Source organism: Cydia splendana, chromosome Z, assembly GCF_910591565.1.
Source record: "Cydia splendana chromosome Z, ilCydSple1.2, whole genome shotgun sequence".
Taxonomy (NCBI): domain Eukaryota; kingdom Metazoa; phylum Arthropoda; class Insecta; order Lepidoptera; family Tortricidae; genus Cydia; species Cydia splendana.
In genome coordinates, this window is record NC_085987.1 from 30,706,376 (window position 1) to 30,727,188 (window position 20,813).

General features: G+C 37.2%; 1 protein-coding gene across 1 annotated transcript in view; it reads right to left on the reverse strand.

The window, feature by feature from the left end:
* Window positions 1–9,405: 9,405 nt before the first annotated feature.
* The window catches only part of LOC134804911 (uncharacterized), a 154,754-nt gene continuing 143,346 nt past the window's right edge, over window positions 9,406–20,813 (reverse strand). Inside the window, exons 19-23 of the mRNA XM_063778231.1 lie at window positions 13,733–13,887; window positions 13,232–13,375; window positions 12,971–13,109; window positions 12,126–12,211; window positions 9,406–10,171 (exon numbers count right to left, since the gene is read on the reverse strand). Coding sequence (XP_063634301.1) covers window positions 10,108–10,171; window positions 12,126–12,211; window positions 12,971–13,109; window positions 13,232–13,375; window positions 13,733–13,887 — 588 coding nt within the window. The 3' untranslated portion in view covers window positions 9,406–10,107. The remainder of the gene's footprint in view (window positions 10,172–12,125; window positions 12,212–12,970; window positions 13,110–13,231; window positions 13,376–13,732; window positions 13,888–20,813) is intronic.

Genomic DNA, 20,813 nt, shown 5'->3' on the forward strand with positions numbered 1-20,813 from the left:
TGAATTGTCCTATGCTGCAAGTCCAAACGGATGGATAGACTCGAATATATTTCTGAATTATTTAGAAAAAGTATTTATTCCAGCACTTGGGAAAGACCGACCTGTCTTGCTTATATATGACGGACACAATTCCCACGTCAACTTAAATGTTGTGGAATTGGCCCTTAAAAACAATATCACAATATTGAAACTACCACCACACACGTCCCATCTTCTGCAACCGTTGGATGTTGCTGTGTTTAAATCTTTTAAAAGTAGATGGGATGCTAAATTGGTAGAATGGCAAAGAAAAAACACGGGAGTGAAACTGCCAAAAAAGATATTTTCCGAACTAGTTGCTGAAATTTGGAACGATACCGAACCCCGAGTAATAATGAACGGATTTAGAAAAGCGGGTATATATCCCTTTAACTCTAACGTGATCCCTACTGATAAGTATGATCCAGGAGCATACAAACGCTGGCAAGAAGTTAAAAAAAATAAACCTTGTCCTCTAGAGGAACAGTCTTCGTGTCCTCTACCAGACGATCGACCACAACATTCACCGCCACTCCACGAAAATGCCCATCTTTCGCAGCAAGATCGCAAAGTAGAGGTTCAGTTTACTAAATATACTAAAACGCCAGTATCTTTAAACCAACTTTGCATAGACATAATTACGTCCCAAATGTTGAGAGACGATAATTCAACTAAAGAACCAGAAAATGTGCATATGTTGACAGATGCACTAAAATGTCAAGAACAAGCACAAACATTCATAACAAACAAAAAAGAAAATTTACCGATATGCCTGCAACCAAAAAGAATAACTAAAGATTCAACAACGAAACCTAACTCAAATGTCAATATAATTAATAATACGTTAATAAGTTTTGAAGACCTTCTGCTTAATACAGTAAAACAAAGCCCTCGACATGATCATAACATGAAAAAAAAACGAGTGTCGAAAGGAGCTGAAGTGATCACAGAGACTATGAAAAACCAACTAGCAGAAAAGAAAACACAAAGTATACTTCAAACCAAAATAATAATACCAAAGAAGAAAACGAATGCCACGAAGAAAAATAAGGCTTTGAAAGAAAATGTTATTCAAAGAAAACGAAAACTTTCATTACATAGTGACGAAGATTCCACAGAAAATGAAGAAAAATATCAAATGATTGGTAAAACTAGTCAAGTAAAAAATAAATACGTTAGTAAATGTAAGATAAAACAAGAAGGTCACCATAAAGAGGAAAAAAATAAAAATATACAAAAGAAAAGAAAAACGGAAAGCTTTGGGAATGATACAAAATTTCAAGAGATTGGTGAAAGTAGTCAAACAAATGAAAATAAATACAAAACTAAATGTGAAATAAAAAAAGAGGGCTGCAGAAAAATGAAACTTAGAAAATACAAATCGTCTAGTGATACAGACAGCTCTGAAAAAGAAACGGAAATCATTACTATGGACACTGATGTCTCTGATTACGAAAATATGGGTGAGTTTATAGATAAATGTTTGAAGGAGCAAGATGAAGACCAAGAAAACATAGATCCGTATGCAATCATACCACTGGGTTTGAGTGACATAACATTTTATAGTGACGACAACGATTTAAAACAAGGTGATTGGCTCATAGTAAAGTTTACAACAAAAAAGAGTGTCAAACATTTTGTTGGAACTATAGTGTCATTTGCACACAAACTGCCTGTTGTCAAATATGTCAGAAAAGTTAAGCAATCAAAATCTGACACGGTGACATCATTTACCTACCCAATAGTAGAAGATATAGGTGCCCTAAAAAGCAAAGAAGATATTCTTTGTGTATTACCTCAGCCTACTATATCTCGTCGTGGTCAAATTAAATTCGAAGTTGATTTCCATAAATATAATATTCAGTGAGGCATTAATTTTTTTAGCACGCCTGCACTAATATTGATCTCAGCTGCCTAATATAAGTAATATTGATCTCAAGATTGACTGATTTTAGCACATACATATTGTTAAGATTGTAAGAAAACGTAATGGTCCTAAACCTATGCCAAAAATAGGTACTTACTTAATTTATAATTGTTTTGTTGATTTTACTATATTTGAAATACTTACTATCGTAATTTGTAATGTAAGTAAAGTAAGTGAAATATTATTGTGATAATAACTATATTACTAAAATTTTAAGAAAACTTTATGTTCCTAAATGCCTAAATAGAACGTAATTTATAATTTGTTGTTTATTATCATATTTTAAAGATTGATATAATTTTATGAAGCTCCCGTTTGGGAACACTACTTTTCCTTTGAGAAATTATTTTTAGCTATCTGTTGATTTATTTAGTTAAATTGGCCTACCCACCTACTTGTTCTGTGTGTTAAGTTTAACTTTCAACAATTAAAGCTTGCTCATACAAATACTTTTGTTGAGTCGTGATCCTGGATAATCAATAACTTATTCGGAATTACTTTGTTCGGAGGGAAAAAAACATCTCTTACACACAGTACACTACAGTACTTATTTGTGTTTCTAATATTTTAAATCTTAGTAAGCCTGTCACTTAATTTGCTACACAAATTACTAAGTATTTGGTATTTTTTTGGATTTTAAATGTATGTGACTTAATTTGTTACACAGATTCATATTTGATTTTCTAATATTTTACATATCTGACTTAATTTGTAACAACATTAATCATGCTGCAAGAAAACCCTTACTTTTTGTATTCATTAATTTTATAAAATAAATAATTGTTATCATGCAACTGTTATTTTAATTCCAAGCTGATCTTCCTAACATAACAAAAATGTGTAGTTTTTTTATACAAAGAATTATACAATACAAAAGTTTGAGTATCACTGTCCTTTTCCCTGTAAAATGGGGTAAGAGTAAAATACTTTTTTTTTCAACTGCAGTTTTCTTGCTACCTAATAGGAATATTTACGCAAAAATCATCTCTATCTGGTAAGTATAAGGAGTTCTATAGGATAACGAGCAACAGTAACCGTTTACATTCATTTAAAAGAATTTAGACACTATGTCAATCTTACCCCTCGACCATTCCATCTTAACCCGTGTATATTTTAGACAAAAATGTATTTTATTTTATTATTTTTATATATTAGAATAGGCGTAGCCGAGTTTTATCGATAGATTACAAAAATATAGTCCTTGGCCAAACCTTCCAATTTATACAATTGAAATTAAGTAAATAGTTTTTATTTAACAAGGGTTTTAACAGAACACTGTCTATCTCATCAAAAAACCATTCAATCTTCCCCCACCTTACCTTACCTATGTCTCAATTATCGTCTCACCGTCCTCCCAACTCCAGTCATTTGTAATTTGTTGCGTGAGGGCCTCTCCAAACGTCACCGATAATCGCATTTGATTTGTTACAATAAATTGCGGCATTTGGTCGATCGATTGAATTCGTTGCTCCTACTTAGCCAGCAATTAGGTATCGCATCCCATTCTCGTAAAATCGCATGCCATTTGTCGCAACGTCTGTTAGAAGCCTTAACGGCGGAATAGAGTCGCAAGTGCCGCAACGCTGAGACTTTTAGAGAGAAAGTTTCAGACACCAGTAAGATGAAACATTTTTTGATCAATCATCTGTATTCCTACGAGTAAATAACAAAAGGCTACCTACAAACATCTTTCGCAAAATCTTGGAAATTAATAGGTATACAATAAGACCTACAACGAAGTATTGAGGAAATATGCACTTTCTTTTTGACTATTTTCTAGCCATTTAATATTGTGTTTTTAAAATGTTTGACATATTTATACTACGTATCGCTAAAACTCCCGGCTCACCGGCTATTTAAAAGTGCAGTTAGGTAAATGTGGGTAATTTTAAGATGGGTTTCGCTCTATAATTATAATAATAAGTATTTTAGATTCAATCAACTCTTAAATAGTTCTTACATCCAGACGGGTGCCGGGTGCTACTGATTACTGATGCTACCTCTGCGTGCGTTCTATGACACGGGCAAGGGCAGCATCCGTTCGGTGTACCCCTTACATTTCATTAAGTGTCGAAAGAGACTCTACATGTTGGCTTTGGCTCCTCCCATAGGGCCGGAACACCGTTTTCCGTGAACGGGAAAAATATAACAAATAATAAGTAATTTATTACTAGAAGTTTAAATAATTTATTGTAGGTCGTATTGCATTCAGTAGCAAGCTATAGGTACCTACCTACCTCTTTTTTTTAGCATTAGAAAAATGGTAAACAATTTTGACATCTCTTATTATTGAAAAACGCTTTAAAAAATTTTTAACTAGGTTAGATGGGGTAAGAGAAGCACTTGGTAAAGAGTATCACTTGTAAGTTACATTAAACCACACAAATAAATATTTCAGTCTAGCTTCAACAATGATATAACAAGTCCCAAGCATAATTATTTCATTTAAAATTATAAAAGTGCGTAGGTACGTAAAATTATTATAGGTTGGAGTCTTATAGTAGGAGATCCCACATATGGTCGACCTTCACCAATCTGTCTGACGGATGAAGCTATGAAAATATGAAAGAAAATATGTTCCAGAACATAAATAAATAGGGTTGCCTAAAGAAATATGGCCAAGGCTATTTTTAATAAATTTTTGAAAAAAATATTTTTTTGCAAATATCACCGATTTGTCTGAGGAACGAAATAAGTTTCAATGGAAAGTATACAACTTGTACAACATAAATCATCTAGGTTGCCTATTTTTTTCCGGTCACTATTATGTGGTTGCCGTGTTTAAAGAGGTGATTTTATATCGATAATTGCACTCATCTGTCTGACGCTTGAATCAAAATGATTGTCCAAAAAATATGAAAAAAATCATGAAAATAGTGCTTAAAAAAACTCAATCAAATAAAATTAAAACAAACTTGATCAGTTAAGCCGTTTATTAGTTATCGCTAAAAGTCTTCCCTTCTTATTGTAATTAAAAGCCTGGCAACCCTTATTTGTGACCGGATTTACGCAGGCAACCCTATACCATTGTACTTGCAATAAAATTACCATCATTTTGATGTATAATTCAAGCGTCAGACAGATGAGTGCAATTATCGATATAAAATCATCTCTTTAAACACGGCAACCACATAATAGTGACCGGAAAAAGATAGGCAACCTAGATGATTTATTTTGTACAAGTTGTATACTTTCCATTGAAACTTATTTCGTTCGCCAAACAAATCGGTGAAATTTACCGAAAAAACATTTTTTTTCAAAAAATTATTCAAAATAGCCTTGACCGTATTTCTTTAGGCAACCCTATTTATTTATGTTCTGGAACATATTTTCTTTCATATTTTCATGGTTTCATCTGTCAGACAGATTAGTGAACGTCGACCATATATGTGGGATGTTAGACCATTAGAGAATATAACCAAACGGAGTGGTCATTAACAGGCGTTCCCCTCTGTCGAAAATAGGCGGCCAATGGTCAACCACATGTCAACCACATGTATGGACTGACGTTTATCTGACATGGCTATGTTTACGTTTAACGGCAGACTATTTTGAACCGAAAATTATAGACATGGCGTCTCCGTTTGGTTATATCCTTTCAACATTATCAAAGTTGTTATCGAAATGATAATTACATCCGCCATTTTACATTTTATGATAAGTATACCTTACAAATAAGAATACATATAACATTTATGTAAGTACGTATTTAATAAATTAATGTCATGCTTAAAAAAATTGCAAAATTTCAAATAAATTATATTTTTAACCCCCTTATTCACAAACGTTTACTAAAGTTGACAAGCCGATAATAATCGTTGGTCCCTTTCCGACGTATTTGTATGATGGAAAGGGACAAACGATTATTATCAGCTTGTCAACTTTAGTAAACGTTTATAAATAAGGGGGTTAATTAACAATATCGTACGAGCATAGATATCTAACAAATTAATTTATATAACATATTTCCAACAACAACGGTCAAATAATAGTCAACGTTTACTTACTTCAACTAATGCGAAAGATAATACAACGTAGCTAATCACAATCAGACTAGCCTATGCACAAACTAAAATACACAGAATGAAAAAAATAACTTTCGACATTTATATTTAAAAAACTGAGTAGCCACTCACCTAACATGTATAAAAGGTATGTCGTTGTTTACCTCTTGTGCTTATATTGTGACCTGAGCAAGCGAAAAGCGAAGGAGTCAAATCTTGATCGTTGCGAGGGTTTCAAGCAGGGGTCGTAACCGGCATTTACATTTTTTGGAATATCCTTCTTAAATACATACTTTACGTTTTTCTATTTTTATTTTAAAATGGGTGTTTATTAACCTCTATCTATTAATATAATGATTTAAAGAACAAAAAATAACTCACGGTTTACGGTTAACCGAAATCATTAACCGGTTAATTGTATGAAAAATACCGGTATCCGACTCCTGGTTTCAAGGCACGAGAGGCAAACTGATTTTACCCACTGCCGAGTGTAACACAAAATTCTTCGTCTCACCTCCGCGAGGAAATAATGTAACTATCAAACATTACCAATTAATTAATGAATAATGAGTAATAAAATAACATTAAATATTGACACTCAAAATAGGTAGTTTAAAAAACCATACTACTGTCCGTTAACTCTCAGAATGACCTTCGTTTTTCGGGTAAAATCGGACGTAATCGCGGAATAGAAAATGACAGTGTCTTACTGATTTAGTTGCAATCCAACACCCAATAGATGGGGAGCCGACGATGCTAAATGTGTACTTACTCGAGCGCCGTATAGACCTATTGGAATCGAAATATTAGATGATAAGAAGAAAATAAAGTTATATAATTTTTTTTCCAGCGAGCCGGTAAGCGTCTACAATTTATTTTAAATTTCGGGAGGTTGGTGGAGGGTTAAAAAATCGTTAAGCAGTTTGTGGGTTTGGTCGTTTTTGACCACATAAATGCTATATTTTTTCTATAACTTATATATAACACTTATTTGTAGGCATTTTCTTAATCTGACGAACACAAGTTTGACGCCTAATTTTTACATTGAAACCGCCAGATTAAGGAAATGCGTGCAAATAATTATCAGATTTAGTAATAGCACAATTATAGCGTTAATTTGGAGTAATATGACCAAATCCACAATCTGCTTAACAATTTGTTGAACCCCGCACCAACCCTCCACCAACCAAGGGTTCAATATAGATGGCTAAAAAGGGTAAAGGTAGACTACACGGGGTAGCAAGATATCACTCATATCTTAATCTGACGCGCTCGAGTAAACACAAAAATCCCCTCCTGGGCTCCCCTACTACAAAGAGTGCGGTCGTCTTTTCAGCCTTAAAATAGACAGTAGTTAATACCACCATAACTTGTGGGTAAATATTTCATTTCATACATAAAAATGAATAATTTTACCATATGAATTGAAACATGTGGCTGGTTTTACAACTCTATATAATTTCCGCCAGAAGTAGTAAATAGGGAGCTATTAGTTATGTTATCGCAATATATAGTCATCTACCGAATATTAAGCATAATGTCATTAAATTAGGGCTTATTTTACATTGAGACAATAGGTATCCTTAACTTTTTGCGGTAAGTTTAAAACTTTTTGTGAGTTACTTAATAAGAAAACTGAACAGCAGTATCACCTTCGCGTGTTACCGCCGATACCCGATGTATCTTTCTAAAATCCGAAATTCATTCTGAGAGTTAACGGACGTAAGATGAAATAACGATTTGAAAATTGTATCAAATTACTGGATAAAATCTGTGTCCTCACTTTTTTCAAAAAATCCAAGCGATGTGGCGAAAATATGATTTTATTTAAAAAGCGTTTTTCTAATCGAAGCTCGAAGGAATTTTTTAGGTACAAATTTTGCTGGCTTTGGTATAACATTAGAATAGGTATGTCTGTATCTTAAATTGTATAAAATAGATTGTTCATCAATATACATTTTTATTACAAATTTATGCCTTCTACTCCATTACTACAAATGATTTTCTAGAAAATTTTGTTTAGATCTAAGTATATATTACCAAACGAACCTATTCAGTAAGACACGCAATTTTATTTGAATGACTTAAGTACTAATAAAGATATTCTTATATTCTAGCTTTTTGTATAACGTATACTTTAAAACTTTTCCATTTATTATTAAGTGTATATATATGTGTTGTGTAGCTACCTAAAACTAGAATGCTTAATTAAATAATTAAATATTGAGTACCTAATTGTCACTAATTAAACAAACGAGTCAATCGGTGAGACACAATGTATCTGTAATATGTAAGGAATCAGAATACATACACACACGTAGTAGGTACAGTTACATACTAGGTATACAGTTTTAGTTAAGTAGGTAATATATTATTTTAATTTACTTATCTTGTTTATTGATTCGGTCAATTTATGTTCTAATGTATGGGAAAGACAAACAATTTATAGCCAGCATCCCCTCCGCCTGATGATGCAACCCCCCCTCCCCTTTAACCAAACCAAACCAAAAAACGCAATATGACCGAATCATATGTGACATTTTGTGATATATGTTACCATGAATACCTAGTATTAGGTTCTTTGATAGTGCTATAATTATTATTCACATGACGGGGAATGTCTGATGAACCCACGGTCATGTTTAGATATATATATATATATATATATAATTACATAAATATGTATTACCACTCTAAGAATCAACAGGCACGATACATTTTTCCAGTTTCCTTAATCGAAACGCAGATGGATTTCAAGCATTACTAACCCCGATGCGGTGGAGTTCGTCTAGTGAAATACAAAATAGTTTATAATTATATTTAATTAATTTTGTAATTATGTAAATCAAGCGCCTTATGGGACGCATATTTGGTCGTATAATATGATTGCATAACACTGTTGTCGTTGTTGTTGAAAAAATGGATAGGTATTTAAAAAACGTTGTCCAACGTAGTGTCCTCTGCTACTACACTTTTGCATGTAGGTATGTATGGGCTCAAAGAATAAAACCGGCCAAGTGCGAGTCGGACTCGCGCACGAAGGGTTCCGTACCATTACGCATAAAACGGCAAAAAAAAAACACGTTTGTTGTATGAGAGCCCCACTTAAATATTATTTTTATTTTGTTTTTAGTATTTGTTGTTATAGCGGCAACAGAAAATCTGTGAAAATTTCTCCCGACTGCCCAATGGTTCCCTACCTCCCCTACATTGGCAGCCGTGTTTGCTGTCCCTAGTAATAGCCCTTTCTACATCTGAGGGCCTACCGCGAAAAACGAAAATCGCACTTTCGTTATCTGCCTCTCTATCGCTCGTATTCTTTTTCCACAGTAAGGCTTCTGTTGTATTCCTGGCAAAAAAAAATTAATAATAAAAATTAGTACCCTGAAAAGATAATTGGTATTTCTTGTACATACATATTTAAATTTTGTTTTTAATAATTTTTGTATTAATGGGGGAATTTCGGAAAATGCTCTGACTACACGAGAACACATGCATCGGGGCTAGTCTATAAATTCCTAGCTTAGAATGAAGTAACATTTATAAATTCCTTGCGGAATACAAAGTGATAGGAAAGTGATTTGTAGGTATACGTAATGTTCTCTCAGATAAATTTATTATGTAACAGTTAAGTCGGCTATTCATATTTAACGAGTTAAGTACGTAGGTACGTGTAAACTATAATCAAACCTAAAAAATAATTACAGGAAGATATTCAGTAAAGTATTTGGTAACTAGGTTGTAGGTCTCATGAGAATATATCGGTAGCGTGTTAAGTGTATAGCCGCCATACTACATATGGTAGCTGCAGCCTGGTACAAATACAGCCTGTCCAGAATATCAACGAAGAGTTCACGCGACGACGTGAGTATGGCACGGTTACCAGATTTCCAAAGGCTGGTCCCTTATTCATCGTTGTTATGGCTCCTTCAAGACTTTGCATCAGAGATGCACGGACAAAGTCTGTTTTGAGTTTCACCACGGTCACAAAAATACAAGTGTTTTCGTTGGCTGTTACAAATGTAAAACTATCTAAATTTAAGTTCTCACTCTGCCCTTCGGGCTATCACATTAACAAAGACAGCACCATTTGTAAAGCCATTGACTACGCGACTTGCGTTTCTTCTTCTCCCTTCAGTCTTTCGACTTGGCGCGGCGTCATTCCGCCTGCCTGTCCTTGCGGCGGCCGCTCGCGCTTTCGCTTTTGCTGCCTCCTTTGTTCCTGTGTTAAATGCCAATTTTTATTATTTGTTACATAATCATTGCATTTACATACTTAGTTAGATTCGGCTAAATCGCTTCTAAACGTGCATCGTGCTTTCTTTGATGATCTGTATTGAAGTACGATACTACTCTACTAAAACTTTATTGCAAAGGCAATTTAGAGTCAGCGACAACTAGATGACATAAGTTCGCGTCTACATCGCTATAACCGCATGAATATGCCATTTACAAAGCACGGAGCTGGGGCAGTTCTACGGGAGCAGAAGGCGCAGGCTGAGTAAGCTACTGTGGGTAGGTACGTTAACTTATAATCTACTTATAATATTCTTGCCTTGTAAATGTCATCACCCTCCAGCCTCTTATGTGTCATCCCTCGATTTTGGAGTGCCAACCGCCTGAGCTGAAGAATGAACTGATAGAAGAGTTTAGCCACTTTAATTCAGTCCTGGCCTTGTTACTTCTCGAAAACGATTCAGTATTTGGTCAAGACTAACTAACCACCACTACCAAAAATGCTCAACAATGTTAAGTCAAGAATTTGTAAATAAATGGGCCATTATTATGCGGTCTTTTTGGACGCATTTTTGTATAAATTGCAATACTTATCTACATTTTCATGGTGTTTTCTGAGCCTGAGTTTCCGGTCAGGAAAAATTTAACACTAAGCAAAAACCAGGCAAAAACCCATCTCATTTTTGTTATGATCAATCTGATCAATTGATCATGTTAATTGGCTTCCTGTATCTGTCGTAGTCAGATCGTATAATCCGCCGTATTACATTACGGCTAGCCGTTATCAAAAACAGGGGCGTTTTGAAATGCGGCGGTTCGACGATTAGCCGGATTGTCATTGCGATACGTTCTTCAATAAGGCGGCCAACGTTTAGCCGCATCGTACTACTATTTTAGATTGTAGAGTGACCAGTTCTTTCGATCGCCTACGTAACCGGAGTTTGACAATGTTTGCAATTTAATTTATTTTTACCATGGTCCCACCGCACTACATGTGTTTCTTTTCCAAAACATTTCCTTCACAACTTAAATAGACGGAGCCCCGCAAGCGGGGCTCCTATTTCTGGGCGGTTTGCCCTTCGGGCATCTGAAGCTACCTAACGAACCTAACCTACTTACCTACCTACGCTTTTTTCCCCAAAGTGTAAAGTTTTCACGGACGTCTCACTAAATCAATAGGTAGGTAGGTTAGGTTTGTTAGGTAGCTTCAGATGCCCGAAGGGCAAACCGCTCAGAAATAGGAGCCCCGCGAAGCGGGGCTCCGTCTAGTTAAGTTGCGAAAGAAATGTTTTTTGAAAAGAAACAGTCCGACGAACTCCAGATTTGATGGACACCCCAGCGTTTGTCAGGCAGCGCCACGGGTGTTAAAAATGGGAACTAAAAACTGTCAAAGCGGCGGCTAATGACTCGCTGTATTACATTACGGCTAGCCGTGTTGAAGAACGTATGGCGCCGAATACATTCCGGCGGATTCCCATTCAGCCGCATTCAATCCGGCTAATCGTTAAACCGCCGCATTTCAAAACGCCCCTGTTTTTGAAAACGGCTAGCCGTAATGTAATACGGCGGATTATACGATCCGACTGCGACATATCTACTACAATTTCTATGTTAGTGTTATAGCTGTTGGATCTCCAAATGAATAAAAAAATGTTGAAAATGTATATCTGAGGATTCCTAAAATGGCAATTTTTAACCCTGGTAAACATCGAGTTTCTTGAAGCCTAAGAACATGAAGATCAGAAGTCAAACTGTGGTCTAATAATTATTACACGACATTATTCCTGGAGTTATCGCCTTCCACGTACCTATCATCAGGCGGCCCGTGAGCTTGTTTGTCATTGTAGTGAAATGTGATGTGATAAAGATGTGATACTTTTCGATAAAAGCAAAAAAAATATGGCAGTACCAATTATAGAGGTAGTAGGTATATTTCTTACCTGCTGCTAATCAGGTGTTTTGACTTTTTCTCCTTCTCCGTGCTGGTACTTGGAACTATTACCGGATTAACGGCGCCTTGTTCGCTCTAAAATCGAAAAATTATGCTTTATATAGCTGTAAGGTTTAATTTTCCAACAGGATGAAGTGCGTGCGTGCGTGTCGGGCCATGTGTCATGGAGGATTCCATACCTTCATACGATATAGTAAGCCAAATAACAGCGAAAGGCCGTATCTTTCCGGCACTTACGTCCTTTTACTAAGTTTTAGAAAAGCTAATGGCTTAACCGATCAAGTTTAAATAATTTTTATGAAAAGTATTTATTAAGCTTTATTTTCTTGATTTTTTTCAAATATACCTACTTAGGTATTTATTAGTTCGAATGGTTTAATGAACTAATTTAAAAGTGAAAAGTTTTTAAGGGTCCTATACAAAAAACTACCTACGTAAAATGTAGAGATTCCGAAACTAAGTTTAACTATTGGGTTAACGTAAATAGTTTGGACCATGTAAGATAACACATAAATATGCGTTTGTATATTAAGCAATGCAAAATAGCGTTCCAGTATTAAAACAATAGGTCAATGTAGGAAATACCGTAGGTATATAAGAGAACGCCGTCTACAAACTCTTTCGTCGCTTTTAACTCTTGCGTTTGTACAGATATTCCACTTACAGAAGCTCGGAGAAGGTCGGTAGAGCAGAGGAGTGAAGCTCTTCCTTTTGACTGTGTCTTAGCTACGGTCGTATACAAATACGAGAGTTCTTGCCCCATGACTGTCTTTCCTGCAATACGTCCTTGTTGACCTTATGTAAATTGAAATGAGTATAGCGTAGCATTCATACCCGTCCAGCGGCGGAGGTGGAGGGCCCCGGCTGCGGCTCGGGTTGCTGCTGCTGCGACTGGCTGTTCACGTGGCCCATCTTCGACAGCGGGGGGTACTTGAACGAGTCGGAGAAAGCCATGCCGCGCCTCAGTGCGGCTCTGAAAGTTCACTCAATCGATGAACAACATTAATTAAATTAAATGTTGTCTATTTGGCAACATTTCATATTTTCTAAACATTTTAATTTACTTAAAGACAGGTTACTATCGGTTATCGGTACCTAGTCGGGCTGGGCGGTGGATAACTGGTGCCCCTGTGATCGGGGCTCAGGTATTGGTGATGGTGCGTGGCAGACAGCCGGTTTCGTTGTAGCAGCTCTTGATGAGATTGGTATAGTTTTTCTGACGCCGTTTGAGGAGTTGGTCTGCAAAAATTGTAATATGTAGGTACCTACATAAAATGATTTATTATTATCGGTATTTCGATTTCAACCAGTTATGTATAGATCGATCATAAATTGCAGCCCCGCCACTGCTGACGTTACTAACAGGCTTTTGGAAAATGCTGTCCCGTCAAGATCGAGGTGTTTAAATACTGACACTACAAATTGCTTACCTACGATTTGGACAGCGCGAGTAAAAAGAAAGCGGTAAAACAGGAGAAATGGACCGTTTACCCTGCAGGCATGTATCTTTTGCAGTATTTTCGGCATGCCAGGTGCATTACTTTTTATGGTGTATGGCTATGGCCTGAGCAACAGTAAGAAAGACAGCAGACGTACGGTGGCGCAGTGCGTGCGGGCGGCGAGGACGGGTCGATGGTGAGGTCGGGCAGGCTGTGCACGAGCGCCAGCACGCCGCTCTGCGGCTGCACGCGCAGCGTGTTGTGCGCGCTGGCGGCGCTCGGGCTGCGCAGCGGCAGCCGAACGGACGGGCCCTATAATATCAACATAACTTATACGAGAGGTGGTCTTGCAATGGAGGGAGGCAAGTAGAACGAATTATATTAATCGAATCTCACAGGGAAAACTAGCACTAATGGACTTATGAATTTCCAAAATTTAAATGGTGTGCCTACATGATTGTTATTGTTTGTGTAGCCTTTATCCACGATGCATTTACCTAAACACAAAATCCCCAGTGGTAAAATATTGCCATGTGAATTGCGTTTTTTTAAGTAGATTACCTAAATTCTGTTTCACATATAAATTAGGCACGACAGATTAGGACGGTTAAGACCTATCATGTTAGGTACCTATAAGGTATAACTGACATATTATTTTAAATAATTAAGTTTGTACCTAAAAAAAGGCACTAAAGCTATACTTAAGTACTGAGTTATAAATCATTACATTATCTTATTGAAAGCAACAACAAACCAGGTGGATGCTCAAATGTGAAACTTATACGATACTATGAATTATTGATCAACACTCGACCCTTGGGTAAAGCATCTTATAATGGGCTTCCTGATATCGTGCAGCGAATTTTCAGGTAATTTAGGCACCTCCGTATAGAAGGCTGCGAAACTATCTACGGCGTTATCAATAATATAATATTGCATTGTCAGGAACCGGCTCGCTATCCCTTTTATAGGGTTTTGAATGGGTTTGCATGCAGCTTAACTCATCATACATTTTGCTTTTAAAGCCGTTATCAAAGCGCTTTTAACCCATATCGGTATCCTAATACCCTAACAAAACCCTTATCATCCACTCTCCAATAAAAGCATATTGCTTATAAAGGTTATAGTTGAGTGTGCTCAGAGCATAAAAAGGTCAACCACGGCGTTGCATGAACAAGAGATTTCCTTTGGCAGGATTGGTCCTTAGGACCCAAGGATGTATTTAAGAAGTGGAACCACCCAGATTTTTGATGCAGGTGGGGGGTGGGGGGGTTTTAAGCGTCGGCGACGTCTGATGTTAATAATTGTTTAAGTTTTAAGTTCTATGTCAAGTTTAATATCATTTTCAAGTAAATCAAAGATGTAGACATAGATTTCATCTAAATCGGTTCAGCCGTTATTGATTCCCCATACAATCTTACACCTTCCTTTTCACTTTTAAGAGATTTTTTTTAAATAAAAACTATCCTATGTTCTTCCCGGGGACTCAAAATATCTCTATACAAAATTTTATTTAAAACGGTTCAGCGGTTAAATATTGAATCCCCATACAAATTTCTACCTCCCTTTTCACACCCTTAAAGGATGAATTTTGAGATTTAAAGTAGGCTATGTTATTTCCTGGAACTCAAACTATCTCTGTACCAAATTTTAACTAAATTGGTTTAGCGGTTTAAGCGTGAAGAGGAATTTAAAAAAAAGTATTTTTTTCATATTTTATGTGGTTTTACTTCGGAATGGTGTCATTATGATATCATAAATGAATTCGGCATCCCCGATTTATACGAAAACGATACCAAACTTGACGTAGTAGCTTAAATTATATAGATATCAAGATCAAGTTGAGAGCCCCCCCCCCCCCCCCCTAAAAATTTACATCAAAAATCTCGGTGGCTCCACTTCTTAAATCCATCCTTGGGTCATAAGGACCAATCCTGCCAAAGGAAATCTCTTGTTCACGCAACGCCGTATTTTAGGCCCAGCACCATCCGCTATTAGGATTATAAAGGGGTACCCTTTTAGCATATAAACGTGCTAATTTAAGGGCCACCCCACACTAGCGTCTCCCGAGCGTTGGCGTTTAGTGAACTCTATGGCTGCTGCTCGACTCAACGTTGGCGCAACCGCGCAGCAACGCCATTTTACATAGCGCTGACTAGACGCCGACGCTCAAAAGAAGTGTATTTTGGGCGCGTTCACTAGCGAGTGTGGGGTCACTCTAAACTAAACCGTTTACCTTGATCATAACACACATTACTTCGCATCCGATAACGAGCGATCGTCTACTATAATTATTATGTACTCGGAATTGACAATGTCTGTTTTACTAGAGATTGTGAAAGGTATATTATTATTACGCTGCACAAACTTCTTCAATTATATACTTGTAGTAGGCGTATAATCATACAGCCTCTGGCCATGTTAAGTATTCAGAGTAAAAAGTTAAAAATTCTCAACGAGAATTCAAAATTTTGTATCAGATTTCTGAACGCATAGTCGCGCCCCCGCGCGCGCGCCGCTTCTGTCGCCCTCATTGACGTTTTACATCAGCCGCGGCCATTACGTCCTATTAAAATAAAAAAAGTGTTTTTATTAAAATAAAGGACGAAATATGTAAAGAAGAAAATAAAATAGTATACCTTATCTATATTGCGGAATAGAAGAAAAAATAAGAAGATTCAAGAGCATACGCGTTCAAATCCAAATGCGGCGTCCTTTCGTTGATAAAGGCCCAGACGCGTTACATACCGATCGATGGATCATGGTCTTGAACCTATTCTAGGTCTGTAATTCTGCATCATCTAGATCCCTATCTCCACCAGCGGCGTCGAGAAGTAGATATCGCTCGGTATCCAGATGTAAGCCTCGCTCTCCAATAGTGCCAGCATTCGGTTAATTATTTAATACACATAATATTCCGAAAAGGAACATTAATTATAATCAGGTAACAAATATGATTTGTTTATGTTATTTCTATCTGGTGTTAGTGCTGTGCGTTGGAGTGTTATAACTAGCTAACTGGTTGCTGACTGTACTTGGTTATGATGTGCATATGCATTCTGGAGCGCTATTCTCTGTTTCTAACTGCATAAAATGGCTGTGCTAATCATTTTGGAGTGTTAATCTAGACATCTCTGTTTGATATTCGCACTTGGCAACCTTGGCGTACTACACTAGGTGCGTTCACTGCCAGCAGCCAGGGGATATTGTCACATATTCCTTGCCAACAGCACTGAGACATTGCTCATGTCCTACCTGATAATAGGGTGCATTATAAGCCACCTACAAGTCTTGCTAGATAAACTTACCTACTGGGTTTTGTGGCGTGTTCGACTAGACACCGCTCTTAACCAAATGAGTTAATCATGTGGTATGCCAGATTAGGCCGTCTCTTGATATATACTCATCTTCAAGTAGGTGAAATTAAGTAGGTACTTATTCTAATGTCAGCAAGCGAAGAATTAAGCGAGCAAACCTTGACATTATCGGAGGGACGCACCAGAATTTTGGATATTATAGGAAAAATCCTTATAGGATAGTGTTGTTGTTTGATTACAGATAAATAATTAAGAACATTATAAAAGAAGTATGACCCGGACAAGATTACGAAAGACTACTCTGCGCTGTAACAAATTATTGGTCCTCCGAAGATGAACCCAGAGACTTAAGCTGCAGCTGGCGAGATTCTTGCCAGTGGGGAACGAGGCTAAGTATTGAAATGATACAAAATAAAGTTCCTGTTCTCTAACTGTGATGATTTAGCTCTCAAAATTGTGTACTGTACCAGCTATAAGAAGGTATTGTCACTTTTAAGTGATTCTGTTCATTTTGACATTGGAAATGTCTTTTCGTTCGCTCCAGTATAGGGTCCGATTTCACGAAAAAGTGCGATCCCCTTATATCTCGGAAAGTTGTGAAGATATGATATTAAAAAATAAGCTCAAAAGACGCATAATCACGAGAGCTGTAAGGTGCAAAAATAATTATTCGAGAAAGTAAAAAACTAAAAAAGTTATGGTCGAAATAGTGAAAATAAAATTCAATTTTTTCCGAATTTTTGATTTTGGTGCTCGATAATTTGGAAACGAAGAATGATATCAAAAATTTGAGAAAAACGGCTCTGGACAATTTAGTCAGCTACAATTTGAGCCTAAAACAAAGACGATCGGGTTAAGGGTTTGCCCTGTAGCCTAACCTTAAAATAGTCAAAAAGTCAGAACGACATTTTTCACATGACATTTATGACTTCATGTTTCGCAGAGTTCTTTATCGGTGTTTGTTGTGAATTATCGGCATTATGACGGCAGAATAACACTTGCACTGCGTGGGCTATCAAAATCGCTGCAGATTTTTCTTGGTTTAACTCTATCTATCCTGTTTGAGACGGGCGTAGATAACGCACTATTCGACAATCTATGCATTCTTGTGGTGGTGGAAATAGAAATAGAGATAGAGGTAGAGGTAGAAGTAGAGGTAAAAATAGAGCTACCTCTATTAGGTAGAGGTAGAGGTAGAGGTAGAGGTAGAGGTAGAGGTAGAGGTAGAGGTAGAGGTAGAGGTAGAGGTAGAGGTAGAGGTAGAGGTAGAGGTAGAGGTAGAGGTAGAGGTAGAGGTAGAGGTAGAGGTAGAGGTAGAGGTAGAGGTAGAGGTAGAGGTAGAGGTAGAGGTAGAGGTAGAGGTAGAGGTAGAGGTAGAGGTAGAGGTAGAGGTAGAGGTAGAGGTAGAGGTAGAGGTAGAGGTAGAGGTAGAGGTAGAGGTAGAGGTAGAGGTAGAGGTATAGAGGTATAGAGATAGAAATAATTTTATTCGTGAGCACAAACACAAAATAAAAACTTATACAGAGAAACATAAAAAAGAAAAAGTGCCACGAAATGGTCTCACCTCCGCATGTTGCTGGCGGCTGCTAGCAGATAGTTGATGCTGAACCCTGGCAGTACCTAGTGGAGCTCGGGTTTAATACAACATAAGCACACGCTGTTTTGGTCATCGGACTCGTCTCGATGAGCACTTAGGAGAGTAGTACCCAAGATAGAGCTGATGCTGAACCCTGGCTGTACCTAAAGGAACTCAGGTTTGTTGCAACATAGGCACACGCTGTTTTGGTCATCCGACTCGTCTTGATGAGCACTTAGGAGAGTAGTACCCAAGATAGAGCTGATGCTGAACCCTGGTTGTACCTAGCGGAACTCAGGTTTGGTGCAACATAGGCACGCGCTGTTTTGGACATCCGATTCGTCATGATGATCACATGGTAGAGCATTACCCAAGATAGCTGATGCTGAACCCTGGTAGTACCTATTGGAACTCAGGTTTGGTGCAACATAGACAAACGCTGTTATGGTCATCTCTCGTCGCGTCAAACTGCTGTCAAGAAAATTTCATATCTTGCAGCAAATGGGCCGCTGCCGATCAAGACTCGAGTGACGATAACGGCGATGTGGCTACCACTTCTCGAGTTGACTACGGATTTGCCGTGTAATAATTTCCTTGTACTTACTTTGAACATTAATATATCCAGCCGGCCTAGCCAAGGTTACAATCGCTATCGCTTCGACAACGAAAAGCATTATGTCTCTCTATCACTCTTCCATATTAGTGCGACAGTGACAGTTGCGATTCGATCGCTACGGAGCGTAAGCGATCGGCATCTTGGCTACGCGGCCTGCTTATTAATCGAAAAATGAAATATGTACCTATACTTATGCGCCACGGCGACAATTATTCAAACTTCGATACGCGTGTGGAAATTTTGCAATTTGTTTGTTCATATGCGTTATGTCCAGGATACTTGTGTTAATCTAAGAATAAAATAAAGAAACTCACATACATACAAACATGAACGCTGAAAACAATACACTCTTTTTGTTTGGGCAGTCGTGTAATAATTATCATTCAACGTTGTAGTTTTATTTTGTAACTTTTTCCTTATCTAGACTTTCTCGTCGCTCAGCGACAATATTTATTCGAATTCCGTAGATTCATTTCCAATGTGCTCGATAGTCGTGTGAGGCACGAAATCTGTGAATTTTTTGAAATTAAATACTGAATCATAATAAATGGCATAAGAGGTTTATTAAATCTTTTAAACATGCTGTTGATAAGTGATGTTTTAGGAAAATCTAGCAGAAAAACTTTAATCTCCGGCAGCCCAGCTAAGGTTGCCAGATAGAAAGGCGCTAATATCGGGAAAAAATAATTTTTTTTCGGGATTTTGGGATTTAAGTCGGGAAAAAAAAACATTCAAATTAAAGTAATGTATCAAAAACAACGATATTTTACATTATTGGCACTACGTCAGCTGCTCTGCCCATAGACGTTTTTATATAAAAATAGTATAAATTCTTTGAGATCTTGAACAAACAAAAAAAAATCTAGGCGGCGAGCGGGTCGCTCGCTCGCTCGACGACAGTTCGGAACTTGAAATTATTGTTTTATAACGTGAAGCTGTTTTTCGGGACAATTTTCACTTTGTCGGGAATCGGGAAAACGTGCTAAAAATCGGGAGAATCCCGCCAAATCCCGACCATCTGGCAACCCTAAGCCCAGCCCGTAAGCCTGGCACTTTAAACTTCAAAGGCTCAACTACCAATCATATTTTCTAACGTATGATTTGCTGTTGTATTTGTTTCATACAAAAAAGTATTTATTAAACATAATAATTTACAAAAACCCCTGGTCAAAGCAAGGAAGAGGAAGCGGAGCAAGACTTTCCTCTCTGCATTCACAATGTGGTCGCACACAGCGCCACCACAACAGCCTGTGTTCATTTAGAACAAATTCTTAAAAGCTGTGGTTTACTTTTTTCACATACAAGGATTTTGTCCGGGCTATCTCATACAAAGTTCCTTTTTAGGGTTCCGTACCCAAAGGGTAAAACGGGACCCTATTACTAAGACTTCGCTGTCCGTCCGTCCGTCCGTCTGTCACCAGGCTGTATCTCACGAACCGTGATAGCTAGACAGTTGAAATTTTCACAGATGATGTATTTCTATTGCCGCTATAACAACAAATACTAAAAACAGAATAAAATAAAGATTTAAATGGGGCTCCCATACAACAAACGTGATTTTTGACCAAAGTTAAGCAACGTCGGGAGTGGTCAGTATTTGGATGGGTGACCGTTTTTTTTTTTGCTTTTTTTTTTGTTTTTTTTTTTGCATTATGGTACGGAACCCTTCGTGCGCGAGTCCGACTCGCACTTGCCCGGTTTTTAATTTTTTATCTGTGCCAACACCTAC